Source organism: Pleurodeles waltl, chromosome 5 (genome assembly GCF_031143425.1).
Source record: "Pleurodeles waltl isolate 20211129_DDA chromosome 5, aPleWal1.hap1.20221129, whole genome shotgun sequence".
Lineage (NCBI taxonomy): Eukaryota > Metazoa > Chordata > Amphibia > Caudata > Salamandridae > Pleurodeles > Pleurodeles waltl.
In genome coordinates, this window is record NC_090444.1 from 700,925,602 (window position 1) to 700,942,138 (window position 16,537).

At 43.5% G+C, this 16,537-nt stretch overlaps 1 protein-coding gene across 6 annotated transcripts in view; it reads left to right on the plus strand.

Moving 5' to 3' along the window:
• TIAM2 (TIAM Rac1 associated GEF 2) overlaps positions 1–16,537 on the plus strand; it is a 315,407-nt gene that overhangs the window by 269,583 nt on the left and 29,287 nt on the right. For all 6 annotated transcript variants that reach the window (XM_069234637.1, XM_069234638.1, XM_069234639.1 and 3 more), the window contains 3 exons: positions 1,116–1,295; positions 2,487–2,555; positions 2,852–2,977. In XM_069234637.1, the coding sequence (XP_069090738.1) occupies positions 1,116–1,295; positions 2,487–2,555; positions 2,852–2,977 (375 nt within the window). The remainder of the gene's footprint in view (positions 1–1,115; positions 1,296–2,486; positions 2,556–2,851; positions 2,978–16,537) is intronic.

The following is a 16,537-nucleotide window of genomic DNA, read 5'->3' on the forward strand; positions in this document are numbered from 1 at the left end:
GATTGTCATACTTTTTATCTCCTTTCTGCCCACATCCGCTCTAGTATGCGGGTTAATCACTGCAGCTTCAATAATAAAGTTAATGTTAATAGCCAATCATTACTTTTACTTTACCTATCTACTGATAGGGTAGTGGTCTGCATTTTTCAAGTGACAATATATGAGCAAATAGTGACCCCTGATAACTTGCACTTAAGACTCTGACGAAATCCCTTGAGAAATGGTGCAGGGGTGTAATAAGTGGTTTTAGGAATTTCTCTGTTATATTGCCTACTTGCAAAAAATGCTGAGGTTGTAGGATTGCAATGTGATTGTGCCCTTCCCGTTTTTCTTTTCCCCATTCTAGGCTTGCTCTTTGAGTGGACCACCTCTTTCGCTCAAGCATTAGCTCTTTCTTTCAGACAGAGAGCAAGAACACGAACCATAGATATAAGTTTCTTAGCTGAGCCCTGGTTTGTCTAATTGGGGTTTTAGTTTTCAAGCAAATTAGTGTGCATTGGGGTGTGAAATGCGTGCAATATAAATTGGCAATCTTTACAAAAATATTCTGTCAAATACCTATGAATATAGCCTTCCTCTAATTTGAACATTTTAGGTGTCACACAAGTTCTTTAGACTAAAGCTTTCACCAATCTGTTTTGTGTTTTAAAGAAACTGTTGGTGGTACTAGGTTCAAGGTAAGCAGATGTCCTAATATTTCTTTTAGACACTTGCTTTCCACCATTAAGTACACAGAATGATGTCATGTTTTCATATAGTGAGTGGGAGGAATAAATGATGTCATCTAGTATGTTGGGTTCGTTTAACCCTCTTTTGATGGGTTAAATTGCCGACAAAGAAATTGGTGTATGGGCACTGTTTGAATTCATTGCAAACACATTTTAGTTACACACTGCCGAATAATAATTTAACAGAGTTACAGATAATTCACAAAAATGCTGCAGGTGAGGAATTGTTTGTGGTCTATCAGAAATTTCTGAACACAGTGAGGCATCCTAATTTACTAGATGTGAATGGGTGGCAAAGACTTACTCATCATATTGCTTTGGTTTTTAATGTATAATATGTATCATGTGTACAGTGTTGTGCATAACAGTCAACTTCACTTATTTCAGAGTGCTGAACAGATTTCCGCGTTGTGTCGAAGTTTGCAGGACATACAGCCCAACGGGATGGAAGGTCCAAGAGAGAGCCCAAACCCCCCTCGGAGGCCACTTTCTCGACACTTATCTGATGCCGACAGACTTCGGAAAGTTATTCAAGAGCTTGTGGACACAGAGAAATCATATGTGAAGGTGATTTAGTAAACCTATTACCCTGTTTCCTTTTGCTTCAGGGGAATTTAGGAAAATCCGTGTTTTTGAAAATTATGAACGTCGTGTGCTACACGAGGACAGGGATGTTACACGACCACTGTAGAGAATACTAAGGGAGAGGGGATGAGATTGAGCGTGGCTACAAATATAACCCAAAGCTCCGGTTATTAACCAGCAGAGCTCCTTGCCAGAGGCTCATTACTGATTTTTAAAAATGCTCTCTTCAGACCTCTTGGTAAGATCGCTAGTGCTTCCTTACAGGTTCTGCTGAGAATATTCACCACTCCTTTCCCAAGGCTCATGAACGGGTCCACCGCCCATTCCGCTCCTGCAGCCCTTTGCTCATCTTAAAACCCTACATGAAGTGGTCTCTACTTATCTGTTAGTTAGTGCAACACAATTTCCCTTGCTTCCACCTAAAACTCCCCACAGCTTCCCATCAGCCTTCCACAGCATCCGTTGTGGGTCAGCTCACTCACAGCCACAACGCCAGCTCCCCTCTAAATATTCTTCACAGCTCCTTTCCCCCCAGATCTCACACTGTCCTAAAGGTATCTTCATGCAGCTCTTTCCAGTGCCTCACAGCCCTGTCAAACTTCAATGGATGCATTTCCAGATTTTTCCACAGCATCCGTTGTAGCTCCAGCCCAAACACTTTCCCGTGATTCACCCAACGGTTTCACATTGAGAACTCCACACATCCCCACCATCACTGCCCCATGCCCACTGCCTCATCCCAACCCTACGTCTCTCCTCAGCTCCATACTGCCTCACAGTCCCATACCTCTTAAACACCTCACACTCACAGCCTTGTTCCTCTTCACCCTCTTTGATCCTTCCAACTACCTCTTATCCCCAGTGGAACCAGGGCTGCTGCTCCTCTCGTCTCATATTCCCAGTTCTTATAGTTCCTCCCCTTCACAGTTCTGTTTGAACAACCACAGCTTCTGCCTTTTTTTCCTTTTGCCAGTCCCTCCATCCACCACTCGTTGGGCCCACCTCATAGATTTGTACAGGTGGGTCAAACAGATTGCAGGACTATTCTACCTATATATCATTGTATGGGTAATTTTTTCCAATTCTGATTACCATTGTTTGCTGCCCTCCTCTCACACTAGCCGTTATCTCAGTGTATAATTTTGAAACTGTGGTATGTTTTGTTCCACACAGGACTTGAGCTGTCTTTTCGAAGTTTACTTGGATCCCCTTCAACATGAGACGTACCTCACCCAAGACGAGGTGAGAATTTGCTTGCTTTAGGTGTTTTTCTGTACCTGGAGTTCTAGCAGGGTGTTTTCTATGGCTTGAGTACCAGCAGAGTGGGCTACAGTTCAGGTGTCAGATATGAATATTCATAGAGCACTGTGGTTTGGGTAATCCTTGAGATGTACCTGTTGGTGTTCTAATGTTGACCGACTAGTCAGATCACTTCCTAGCACTTTGTAGAAACAAATATGGTAACTTGCTGGGAACAGCTGACTGGAAGGCAGTAATCATAATTAATTTATTCTGTGTATTTTCTCTTTGTCCCATAGATGGAATCCTTGTTTGGAAGTCTACCAGAAATGCTGGATTTCCAGAAAGAGTTTCTGCAGACTCTGGAAGATGGGATTGCTTCCTCTTCAGATTTCAATACTCTTGACACGCCTTCTCAATTCAGGGTAAGCACATGCTCAGTTGTTTCTCATCTAGTTTGTTTCCAAAACTAATGTTAAGATGTTGGGATATTTTCCCGCTGACCAGAGAAGAAGTCAGATACAAACACATGCCCACCTGCCGCTCATAATCTTAGCTTGTTTGCCAGGTGCCCTTGATTGCTTTAAAACCAAGAATTATGTGTGTATATATAAAGAATCTTAAACAGGACAACTGAGTCGACTTTCAAGTTGTGAAGTGAGGCTAGTAGTTTATCAGAATTTGAAATTAAATAAATAAGAATTAATTAGAAAGAAATACTACTTTCTTCTCACATCATTTCGCCTGAAGTGGAAAAATAACGGACTTAGGTATTATAATTAGTTCTCTTTCCCCATATTCAGCTTTTTTCTGAACTACCCATAGGCATTGTTTACGGAACGGACGTTGTGGTGTAGTTTTGCAGTTATTTAATGGCTTTCAGCGGCCTGTTGAAAACGATAGTCAGACCCCAAAGATGTTCTTCTTGTGAGTGACAACGTCAGCCCTTGATGATAACGAGCTTTAGCCTCCATTGCCAATCGCATTCCTTCTGAGAGCGAAAATCTGACTGTATTTTCTTCCATGGCGTTCAGCTTCAGCTAATTATCTGACATTTAGATAATGTTTTATAAATGTGCGTAGTTGTTAATATAAATTCACAATTAAAATATATGCTTCTTCACATTGAATACGAGAGATCCTATCCATTCAAAATGATTTCAGGACCGACTACATTAATGTTTTATGCAAGCTTAGGTAAGTGACACTTGTATGTTGCTGTGCTGATATGCTTCTGAAGCACCGAGTAGAGAAGATTAATCGCAGAGGAATTTCTCCGTGCCTAGAACCTGCTCACGCAGCAGTTCTGTATTTGGGTTGTTGGGTGTGTGGTGAGAATGACAATCTGCCATCAATCCTCAGATGTCGAGTTAGCCTGGTGTTCGCATTTCTGACCAAGGAATGCCTGTTGGATGAATTCCCCAAAGCCGATGGAACGTAGAGTGTGGCCTGACTGAAAGGCTTGAAGCAAGAAATATTTCTTTGAAAGTCTAGGGTTTGGATCTAAAATAGAGAATATGATAAAGGAAGTGTTTGCATAGAAGGACCGTTATACAGGACCCCATTATGAAGTATCTTTGAGGGAATATGTGACAGAACAACTAGGTCCTAAACAACTATAGCCTAAACCACTATTGCTAAACAACTAAAAAGTCTCTACAACTAAGTACTGAACAACTACTGTCTAAACAACAATTGTGCCTGAATAACAATTGCCTGAACAACTAATATATATTCTAAACAACTAATAAACCATAAAAACCAAAAAGAAAACCTTAACTTAAAATTAGTTGTTCAGGCAATTGTTATTCAGGCACAATTGTTGTTTAGACAGTAGTTGTTCAGTACTTAGTTGTAGAGACTTTTTAGTTGTTTAGCAATAGTGGTTCAGGCAAGTAGTAGTTTAGACTTAGTAGTTCAGGATGTTTCCCTCTTTGAGGTGCTTAAAAAGGTCAGAGAGAGGTTGTATCTATTTGAGGGGGAGGTCCAGGGTTTACCTTGTGAAACAGATGCTGCAGCACCGAAGATACTTAAATGATGACACACTGTGACCAATACTGCTTTAAAAGACCACGGAGAGCTATATCTCCCTTACCACATACCAGCATGCAGAAACCATCAAGCTAAAATAGCCACAGCCATTTTTTTGAGTTGGTAGGAAGCAGGCCTGATGTGTGGTGGTTTCCTAAGGTACTTACATCTTATACCAGGTCCAGGTATCCTCTATTAGTGTAAAGTAGGCAGTGTCTAGAAGCCAGGCTCTCTAGAGGTAGCTGTGGATGAGCAGCCAAGGCTTATCTAGGAGACATGCAAAGCTCATGCACTATAGTCACACAGCACTTACACACATGAAAGAAAACACTCAGTGTTACAAAAATGAAGGCACTTTATTTAAGTGACACAATGACCAAAAAGTACTAGAGAGGCAACCCACCAAAAGGAGGTTATTAAACACAGAAAGGCCCTGATTTATACTTTTTTTGCGCCACATTACCGTCATGTTCTGACGCAAAAGCAGCGCAAAATTACAAAATACAAGTGTGCGCTGATTTTGCGTTAATAAATTACGGTAATGCAGCGCAAAAAAGTATAAATCAAGGCCTAAATATGTACACTAGTTATCAGCAGTAGGCAAAGAAAGTGATAGAAAACAGTGCAAATGCGAATAGACAATAGTGACCCTAGGGGGAGCCCAAACCATATATTAAAAAAATGGAATGCAAACATAGGATCCCCACCTAGGTAAGTGGAATGTGTAGAGGTGAACTGGGGGTACTAGAAAACTCCAAAGGTATGTACCACAGTGCCCCCTAGCGACCAGCAGGAAAGGAGTAACTTACTAGATTTTTCCCAAACGACTCAAAAAGAAGAAAACGCAACACCCAGACAAGACTGCAAGAAACCAGCAGCGGAGTCCTGAAAAGGAAGACCTATGTAAGAAGGGGACCAAGTCCAGAAGTCACAGAAGAGTCCAGGGAGAGCAGGAGCTACTACCCACCCAGCTGTGGATGCAGGTGTTGGTCGACGGCAGGACGAAGACGGTCAGGAATGCAGCCCTGGTGCAGGTAAAAAGTTCCTGGAGGATGCAGTCGACGTCCCACGCTGGATGGATGATTGCCGTCGGACAGTGGCGTGGAAAAGCCACCATCAAGCCTTGGCAAAGGCAGAAGTCGTTGTAAAGCGAAAGTGGGGCTTTCAGGACCAGCAAGGTCCAAGAGGACTCAACCCGGGGGTGGTGGGGAGTCGGAGGGAACCCTCAGCAAGGCAGAGAGTCCACAGAAGAAGAGGCAGCCCCCACAGGAGACCCACTGAACAAGGAACCAGGAGTCACAGAGGAGCACACGCAGCACAATTGGAACTGGGTCCTAAGCCACAGGATAAGCATGCAGAGGGCTGGGGTCACAGGTAGGATTGCTGGGGGCTGGGGCTATACGGAGCCTGAAGATCCCTTGGGGAGATGCCAACAAGCCTTGGTAGCTGCAAGAGACGGGTGCAGGGAGGTACTGTCCTGCGTGGGAAGGCTGGCACAGAGGAACAAGAGGACTACTCCAGACCACCATCCATGATGCAGGATCCACGCAGCTCAGGATGAGAGGAGATCCATGCAGCCGGTCGTCGTTGGAGTTGGTGCATGCAGATGCAAGGGAGCGACTCCTTCACTCCAAGGGAGACTCCTTCTTCCTTCTAATGCAGACTGAAGACTTACCACCTTCAGAGGATGAACAGCTGGGGCAATGTTACAGAAGCTGGAAGAAGCAGTGGAAACAATGTTGCAAGCAGAGTCGTCGTCGTGGATGCAGATTGTCGGTTCCAGGAGGGTCCAGTCACGGTTCCTGTGGCTAGAAGTCTAAGTAGAGGTTGCAGAGGGGTCCTTCTGAAGTTTTGCAAGTCGAATTATGAATCTATGAATTGAAACATCTTAAGTTTCCTTGGCTGAGGCATGAGAAGAAGGACTGTGGGAACACTTTTCCATTTGTTTCCTAAAATGACAGTAGCTTATTGCAACAGGCTTTGATGAAGTGAGCTCATATCATGTTAGCAATTAGAATACTGGAGGCATCTCTGCTGGGAGTGTAATCCGTAATGCACAATGCTTTTTTTTCTCTTTCTTGTGCACACACTTTGAGATGTTGTCGCGTTACAATATTTATATCGCTGGCTATTGGACTGGAAAGTTCACAGTATTCTGCTAACATAAGCAGCACATTAGAGTTGCCCACTCTGGTTTAGGCAAGTATAAGAGACTGCACTCAGAATATAGAGTCTTGTTTTGCTAAAGGTGGGTGACCTAGCCGGGTATGTAAGAATATTATTGTGTGTGTCTGTGTTTTTTCGGTTTCAAATTAAAGACCCAGAATGCTATAGTGAAGGAAAGTAAAAAATATGTAAGCTGGATATTAATGGCAAAATGTACAGTTTTTACATTACACACTTACTTATAGCTTGGGCATTAGAAAGGAGTGATTTTCCTCAAATCATGCGAAACCAGAAGTAGAAATATGGCCCAGATTTAGTGGGATTTTGGCGCTGGGCAGTGTAGCAAGTAATCTTGCTGCGCTGCCCTGCACCAAAAAAAAGGGCAGGAATGGGCCGTATCTGTAGCATACAGCACATTCCTGTCCTTTCCCACTGCGCTGGCGCACAAGCAGCTGCCTAGCAGCAGTGTAGGCACCCTTGCAACATGGTGCAAGGGTGTCTGCTTTGCATGCAGGAATGTTTTTGTGCAGGAAGGGGTACCTTCCTGCACAAAAACAATCCTGGGAGGCATTTTCCTCTTTCTATGGATGCTGCAGCACGCATAGAAAGAGAGAAAAAACAAGGATGAATAAAGATATTTCTCCTTGTTGCGCCTCCCCTGGGAAAGTGTAAGGTTTTGGTGCGTCCCCAGGTTTACATGGTCTTGTAAATCTGGGGATGCATCAAAATCCATGGGTGTTGCATGGGAATACTGACCACAACGCCCATGGAACACCTCCCCAGGGCAGAGTAAGGCAGTGCAGCAACTTGCACTACCTTGCCTTACTCCATATCTATGATGCCATTCAAAGCCACTCAAAGTGGCTTTGTGTGACCTCATAGATATGGTTGAAAGGCTTGTGCTTCTGTTGTGCCACCTAAAAGTGATGCAACGGTGGGGCAAGCCTCATAAATATGCCACTAAGCTTCCAGGTCCCTAGGTAAACAACTGAGCCATTGTTCCACATTCCCTCCATTCCAAGCCATGGTGCATACAACTGCTTGACATTGATGGTTGTGTGCAGAAATCAGGACATTCTAGGGTACAAGGCACAGGTACAGAAGGTATAACACAAAGATTAAAATTTGCTGTACAAATTGATTCTGTATTTGGGGGGCAGCGCCCTACTTGTTCAAGAGCAAAGTTGTTCTCCAAGGTTGTGGCGAGGCTTCACCTCTGAGGTCCTGTGTGGCAGTGTTAAAGCAAGGACCAGAGTGCTTGGAGGTGTAATGTGACCACTTTCTGCCTCAACAGTCAGGTGAGGATCTAGTGGAGCCCTAATACCATGAAATCAGATGAAACCCAGTCCAACTGTAGCCAGTGGATTCAAAATGGTGCCTTGTGGTCACTGATGCTGCAGAAATGAGGGTCTCAGTTCGGTAAGCACTGCTGAAGAGAAGAAGGGCCTGTGTACCCTCAGTGACATGATGGGGATCCATCATGCCACCATGAGACTCTTGAGTGCGAACCAGAACAACCAGTGAAGTCTGACTCAGCACAAGAAGAATGTGTGTTAAAGCTGCATGGATTCCGAGAGTGTGAAAATATGGGCATCCTGCTTGTCACTACTGGAGGCGTCCACCCGTGAGAGATACAGAATTGAGCTATTGTGCAGAGGGTTTGCGGTGCATCTAAAAGGGATGCATCCAAAGCACAATATACCTAAAAACAAAGGTAAGGCTATTGTATCCTTCCTCAGACTCCTGCAGGATTTGAAATTGAAAAAAAAACACAAGTATGGGAGATGGGTGATATCCCAACAAGAGGAGAGGCCTTGATTCTAGAAATTGTAGGAGTATTTCAAACAGCTACATTAGCAATTGAAACAAAGATCTCCTCTTTTTCTTGAGTTTGGATTAAGAGCTCCGTCTGCACTCATCCTCCTGGTATCAAAAGTTAATCACGTAACGGGTGCTGTCTGGGCCAACAGTGTCCATGTTGTGGTTTTTGTACACCGTGGTCCTCTCCCTGGAAAGGAGGTCTGGAAGGTCTGAGGTCTTCCTACCAGGAGTAGGAGGGTAAATAGCAAGCCAAGATAGTTGGGTATACAAGGATGCCGAGTGAGAACCCTGAAAGAAGCCTCAAAGAAGAAATTGACCACTACTGGAGGAGAAAGAATCCTGATCTTTCTGGATTACAGTCAGACTATGCAGAAACAGAAGCAATTTATGGTGAGCTCATCACCCTGGGTTTGGACGCATAGCTCTGGCATCCGGCGAAGATGAGAGTAGCATTTGAGGCAGTTGTCCATATCTTTATACTGATTGAAGTGTCCGTGGAGTTCTCTGAAGTTAAGAGGAAAAAGTCTACATGGCTGCTGGTACACAGTGAGGTTTGGAAAAAAGGGTCTTTGTGGACACTTGGGAAAGGATCTGGCAGATAAATAAGCCCTCTTGCCATTTTTCAGCTTTTTTCCCACCGCCACAACTCCCACCATCTTCAGGGTTCCTAGTGTTCATATGGTGACGGTTAGAGTGATCTACCTACTTGCGATGGACAAAACTTTAAATTGGAGTTGTGTATCCCGATTTAGCTGTCTACACTGCATCTTTTAGGATGTAGGTGGGTCTGTGTGTGATCTCTTTTTGAACCAATTAAACTGCGTTGCCCATGACATCAACGGCAGCTACAAATAAATTAGTATTTCCTAGTACTTTTCTTCATGTAAAGGTGTGGTGTGCACATCATTTACTTATTATGCCAACATTCCATGCTCTGCATCATATGCAGCGGCACTTTTCCTGCGCCCTTCAGCGCCCCCCCTAATGCCACCATATGTGCGTCATATTTAACATACGGCATACCTTTGCGGAAGTTAGAGAACTAGCATCAAGATCTTTGATGCTAGTTTGGCGCTTTATAGGATTAGCGTCATAAATTTTATGCTAATCCTGCACCTATAGAGGCCTATTGAAAACCGTGGGAGCCTCATTTTGATGCCTGCTCTGTGCAGGCTTAAAAATGCTATCAGAAATAGCACTAAGAAATCATTTACATTTCTTTGCGCCATTTTTTATGGCACAGGCATAATGTGGCGCAAGGGATTTCATGCATTGCGCCACTCTGTAAATATGACGTGAAAAAAGCCTTAGCGACAAAAAATGATGTTATGGTGTCACTAAGGGCTGTTAAATATGCCCACATGTGTGTACCTGCAAAAAATGGCTTGCTACTTCTGTAGACATCCTATTTCAGGGCTGTGTACTTTGAGAACATTTGTGTCTAGAATTTGTTTCAGTCATTCTGAAGGGGTAAAAAGGACCTGCATCGCAAGGGCTTTCTTATCCTGCTGGGAAGCTAAACGTGGCGCTAAACTTGAAGTAGCTAATTAGCTGCTGTGAATTTATCTTTTATCTGTTTTCTTTACTTACAGTCGGGCTAGGTGAGTGGAGGCTTTCAGCGGCAAGCTAAAGACCTTTTGCCAGCAGGGTGGTTGTGAGAAGTGGAGTCTTCGGTGCGCCGACCCGTTGTGATAAGTAGCAAATGATGCCTAATGAGGAAACTGGATTTGTGCATTCACAGACTAATTGCACAAAGGAGAGTTGGGCCCTGATTTATACTTTTTTGGCACTGCATCGCCGTCATTTTTTGACGCAAAAGCGGCGCAAACGTACAAAATACAATTGTATTTTTTTGGGCACCGCATCACCGTCATTTTTTGACGCAAAAGCAGCGCAGACTTACAAAATACAACTGTATTTTGTAAGTTTGCGCCGCTTTTGCATCAATAAATGACGGTAATGCAGTGCAAAAAAAGTATATATCAGGGCCTTGATATCTTTTTATAACGTTGTAGCAGGAGCTAGCTGCTCACTACAGCGTGGAAATATTCAGTGTGCCAACTGTGAATATTACCAATAAAGAGGGTTCACTCACTATATATAACTATTTTTCATTAGAGGTGTTTATAAACTTCCTTGAAAAGTACTCAGACAAGACAATAAATCATATTCCACTTTGTCTTCTTTCCAATGCGACATGCGCCATTCAAATAGTATTGAAAATTATCTGATGATGGCCTCTATAGTGTGGTGAATTTTGCTTTCTATAACCACATCTTAGTGAGTCATTGGAGACCCCACTAGGGGTGACTCCCTTTTAGCAAAATTGAGATTTACCCTGAACCCATTAGTTGGTATATTTCTGCTCAGCCAGAATCTGCAATAGGGACAAGCTGCAAAACTACTGTTACAAATAAGTAATTTAGGGGCATATTTATACTCTGTTTGCACCGAATTAGCATAATTTTATTTTACTCTAAGGGGCATATTTATACTCTGTTTTCACTGAATCGGCGTTCTTTTTGTTTTACTCTAATTCGGGGCAAAACTAACTCCATATTTATACTTTGGAGCTAGACCCGTCTAGCACCAAATTTATGGAGTTAAAGTAATTTTTGGGACGTGGAAACCTATCTTTTCTTAATGAGATGCATGGTAGGCGTTCCTGTGCAAAAAATGACTCTATGGCGTTAACGCCATATTTATACTCCCGTGCAAAAATGGTGCACAGGAGGGAGGAGGGGTAAAAAATGGTGCAAAGCTTGCTTTGAACCATTTTTTAACACCTGGGTCAGGGCAGGCATTAGGGGACCTGTGGGCCTCTTTCCATGGTGGAACACCATGGAATAAGCCCACAGGTGCCCTCCCCAGGGACAACCCCACCCACACCAGAGGGACAGCGGAGGATGGGGGACCCCATCACAGATAAGTACAGGTAAGTACTTTATTTTATTTCTTAAAGTGCCATAGGGGGCCCTGAAATGGGCCTATTTCCATGGTGGAACACCTTGTAATAAGACCACAGGTGCCCTCCCCAGGGTCACCCCCACCCACACCAGAGGGACAGCGGAGGATGGGGGACCCCATCCTAGGTAAGTACAGGTAAGTATTTTATTTTATTTTTTAAAGTGCAATAGGGAGCCCTGAAATGGGCCCCCATACATGGAACAGGGTGCAATGACCATGCCCAGGGGACCCTGGTCCCCTGTGCTGGCCATTGGGGTGGTGGACATGACTCCTGTCTTTGACAGGAGTCGTGATATGGATGGTTTTGAGTCAGAAAATGACTCTAGGCAGGTTAGAGTCATATTTTTTTACTCTAACCTGCTTAATGTCATTTTTTGGTGCAAAACCCCCTTCTTCCATACGCCAGCCCCACCGGACTAACATCATTTTTTAGGACACTAGCCTACCCTTTGCACCGGCTTACACCATTCCATAAATATGGTGCCCGGCTGGTGCACAGAAATGGTGCAAGCCGGTGTTAAACGTTTTGGTGCAAAACTGCATTAGTGCAGTTTTGCACCAAAAAGTATAAATCAGGGCCTTAGTCCAGATGGTATAGTATTGGGTTTTACAAGGTCTTCCATGGTTGGCTATGAAGGCCCCACAAACAGTTTTTATAGGCCATAAGACTACATAGGTTGTACGTAGATCGAAGGTGTATCATGAACGGAAGATAGCTTACTGGAAAGGTCTTTCTGAAAGATCGGTCCTGAGGTATCTTGGACCAGACAGATATATTTTTAGGAGTATAGTTTTATGTTTTATTAAATGCACAGATATAGGCTAGGAAAGGTAGTCAGTAAAGTTGAAATTATTTGATCATCCTTTGGACCTGTGATCAGATAACACTGAATGAAAGACGCGTTCAGCAGTTCCAGAGGGGCTTGAGGAGGCCAGTGAGAAGTACATTGCCATTGTGATTGTGCCATAGTGTAAGGAAATATGACATTGGAACAGGTGTTGGTGGCTGGGAGGTGACTTCATGTTCCTGAGGATGTTCACTTGGAACAAAGTCATGATACCTTTAGCTTCCATGGACCTTGAAGGAAAGGATAAGTCCATGACTTTCCTCTCTGAGAAGATAAGCCAAGGTTAGATCTGAACTTGGTGTGAGGCTTTCATGAATCGAACCCTTTGGTAAACAGTGGAGAGCCAGGTCAGGATGCTGCTGACGTATGAGCCAGTCCCAGGATGATGTTAGTTGATGGCGCTTTAAAAACTGAGGCATGTGAGTGTATGATGACAATCTGTTCTGCCATCAAGAGGCCTTGAGGTTTACTCCTAGCAACAATAATACTAATTGCTCTAATAATAATTACTAGATTTTTAGGGAATTCTACAAACAGGTGTCACTTTTAACGACACTCAGGCTCCCAACGTCTAAAAGATCACAGCATGAGTTGACACGGCTTGGGTTTGAAGCTTTGATCTGCATGTCATATCATGCGCCTGCAGCTAGAGCTTATCTCCCACATTAATTGGCAAGCTTACGCTTGCCAGTTAATGTAGAAGATAAAGATCATCAGTTAGCATATTGAACCCTGGTGACCAGAAGGGGCATGCACCTACATGAATTAATTTATGTCTGCTGGTAAGAAGACAACCATCCCAGAAATGTGTTGAAATGCCTAAATGTGGTGATGAGGGCTCATATTGAATGCTGCTGACAGGTATAGGAACTCTGAATTATTGTAGTTGACTGCATATTGATTTATTTGGAGAGCATGATGACAACCCATACAATTGTGCAGTTGGATGAAATGGGAGTACCTGGATATTTTTATTTTGTAGTTAAAAGGTGTGGTTGGTTACATGGAGAGGGTAATATTGTCGATGTTACTGCTTTCAGAGCGAAAGATCAGAGGAGGGAAGGTTTGTGTGTCACAATCATATGTGATTGTTTTTGTGACTCAACAGTGTTGACAAAGCGGTCAGTGGTATGAAGGAGCGCCAGCTTAAGAAACCATAGCATGGCATGTACGAATAGCTAAAGCAGGTATTTGTGAGGTCTATGTCATTGAGGTCCTCGGATATCACGACTGCTCACTGTGAGAAAATGGGTGTATTATATGGTGTGGTTGTACGACCTCACTATGTAGTACACTTACCAAACCTTTAGGACCACTATTTATAAAAATAGACTATCTTTAATATATTTTAGACACAAAAACTAAAAAGATCCAACACTGGGTTCCTGAGATACAGATTTGAAAAAGGATAGTAACATGCACTTTATTACTTAAGTCGGAGTCCCTCCCGAACCTGTGGGCTCCAAAGGCACTGCAGAGGGGTTCCAATAACTAAAAATAAGGGGCATGCTGTCATACAAACTCTTGTAAGATGGGCATGGGTTGCTCCGACAAACCAGTGGAAGCACAGAGCCGATCCAGTGAAAGGGAGCCACTTCCACACCAACAACCAGGGAGCGGGACCCATGCGGTTCCCATGCCTCATCTGATAAATGGTACCAGCACAGAGAAGTCACAGAAGGATTCAACTTCTTGGACTTCTTCTTGTGGGATTTACCTGAAGAAGTCCAGGATTGTCATGATGAATGGTATGAGTGCCTCCAAGAGTGATCCTGGGACCTCCCTGCTGAACTGGACTTGGAGAGGTGCAGAGACCCAAGGTGAGCAGCCAGAAGCTTCATAGCCTGCTTGCAGATGGCCCTCAGATTCACAGTCTGCCATACATGCAGGCCATGGAGTCATGGTCCTGTTCCTGGCTCTACTGACACACCAAGTGGGGGTCTTTCAAAGATATTTGCCTGTGTCAGGCACCACAAGGCTTTAAACCGATAATAGTGGACATAGACCAAAAACAGGTGAAAAAAGGCACCCTGGCTGAATGTGACAAAACGGTTGAAATATTGACTGAGGGGAACTCGTCCGGATCCAAGCTTATGGTGCAGAAAAGAAGGAACTGAGGTCAGCACTCTGGGATGGCGCCTATATAGGCACTGTGCAAGATACTTCTGGCACGGACAAGGCCAACCATGTCACACAGTAATGAACAACACCACTTTACCCATCAGTGACATTAAATTCGATGTGATCATTAAATCAAATTTAGGGCCTTATTTATAATTTTTGGTAAATAAATATGGTGCCCGGCTGGTGCACAGAAATGGTACAAGCCGGTGCTAAACGTTTTGGTGCAAAACTGAGTTAGTCCAGTTTTGCACCAAAAAGTATAAATAAGGGCCAATAGTTAGTAAGTTTGCACCACTTTTGCGTCAAAAAATGACGTTAATGCGGCACAAAAAAAGTATAAATCAGGGCCTCTGTGCTAGATGGGTCTAGCACCAAAGTATAAATATGGAGTTAGTTTTGCACCGAATTAGAGTTAAAAAAATGAAGCTAATTCAGTGCAAACAGAGTATAAATATGCCCAAGAGTATAAATATGCCCCTAAATGTGGCTTTAAGGCTATAGAGTAATTTTTTGCACGGGAACGCCTACCTTGCATCTCATTAAGGCAAGGTAGGTCTCCACTTCCAAAAAATGACTTTAACTCCATAAATTTGGCGCTAGATGGGTCTAGCACCAAAGTATAAATATGGAGTTAGTTTTGCACTGAATTAGAGTAAAAAAAAATGAAGCTAATTCGGTGCAAACAGAATATAAATATGCCCCTTAATGCACTGATTCTTTTCTTTTGACACCAAAAAGTACCAACGGTAGTAGGCCTGTTCAGAAGTTAGCAGGGCTGGGGTGCCAGCCTATATCTCTATACTTGCCAATGGGGCTACTAGCCTTCCCACAGTAAAAACAACAATTTAAGGTTTTTATTGCTGGAACATACCGCACCTTGTCTTAGGGCTCGTTAGGCCTGCTATAGGGGTGACATACATACATTAAAATGGAGGTTTGGGCATTGCATTACTTTTAATGGAAAAGTTGAGTCAGAAGTTTTAAACTGCCCTTCCAGTCTACAGTAGGTGACTGGGGGCCATGTTTTACCTTGTCATACTCGTGATGCACAACTAGAGCTGCAGTCCACGAGAGACACCTCAACCTCCAGGCCCTAGGTACCCCTGGTACCATATAATAGGAACTTACACGTATGTCGGATTATGCCAATTTTGGACAAGCCAATTAAACGTACAACATTTTAAGGGTCAGAGTACATGCACTAAGGTCTGTTTAGCAGGGCTTAGAGCAACTCAGAGCCATTACACCAGTACCTAGTAGTCAAAAGTGTGGGCAAAAAGTGGGGAGTAAAACATGCAAAAAGCATGTCTTATTACAGGCTGTTACACTCCTTTAACAGAGGCTTTGTTTTTCATTTATGTGAGCTCTGCATCACTTACTGCATACAACTTCTTAACAATAACATTTTTTAAAGAAAATGCAAACACTTTACTTTATAAAATGAGATTTGTAACTGCTTTTATGTTTTCAAAAGAGCAAAGAATAACAGTTTCTTGTACTTTCTTATGGCCATATCAGAGGGGCTATGGCCTACCCTGGTGGAGAACCACCTGACATATTCAGAGATCCAGGCCTGGCAGGAGGTGATCTCGCTGCCTTCACTGGTGCTGCTTGTGTTGTGGCTCCTTGCAAGACCCTGAACCTTACAGAGGGGGCGTAATGTTTGATTGGCCAGCTTGGCAAAGTGCCTCTTTCCCGAAAACTAACTCCCAAAGCTAGAGTTTCTTTTTAGAAAACAAGGTAACAATAAACCTGATGCTCAGGCAATTTCATCCAGCGCATGGGCTCCTGTTTTCCCTAAGAAGAACCGCTTAGCAGGCATGGTGATCCCTGGTAGACCAAACGAGTGATTGCCTCCCCCCACTCCTTTCAAATAGGGGAGAGCAACCTTATAGTATGACATGTTTGCCTAGTGTTGCACGGGACACAAGGTCAGGGGTTTATGCCAGCTGACCCAACAGAAAGCCTGCCCGTGGAAACACAGCAAACTTTAAAAAGTTGAAGCAATGGAACGGCCAAATTGGCAGG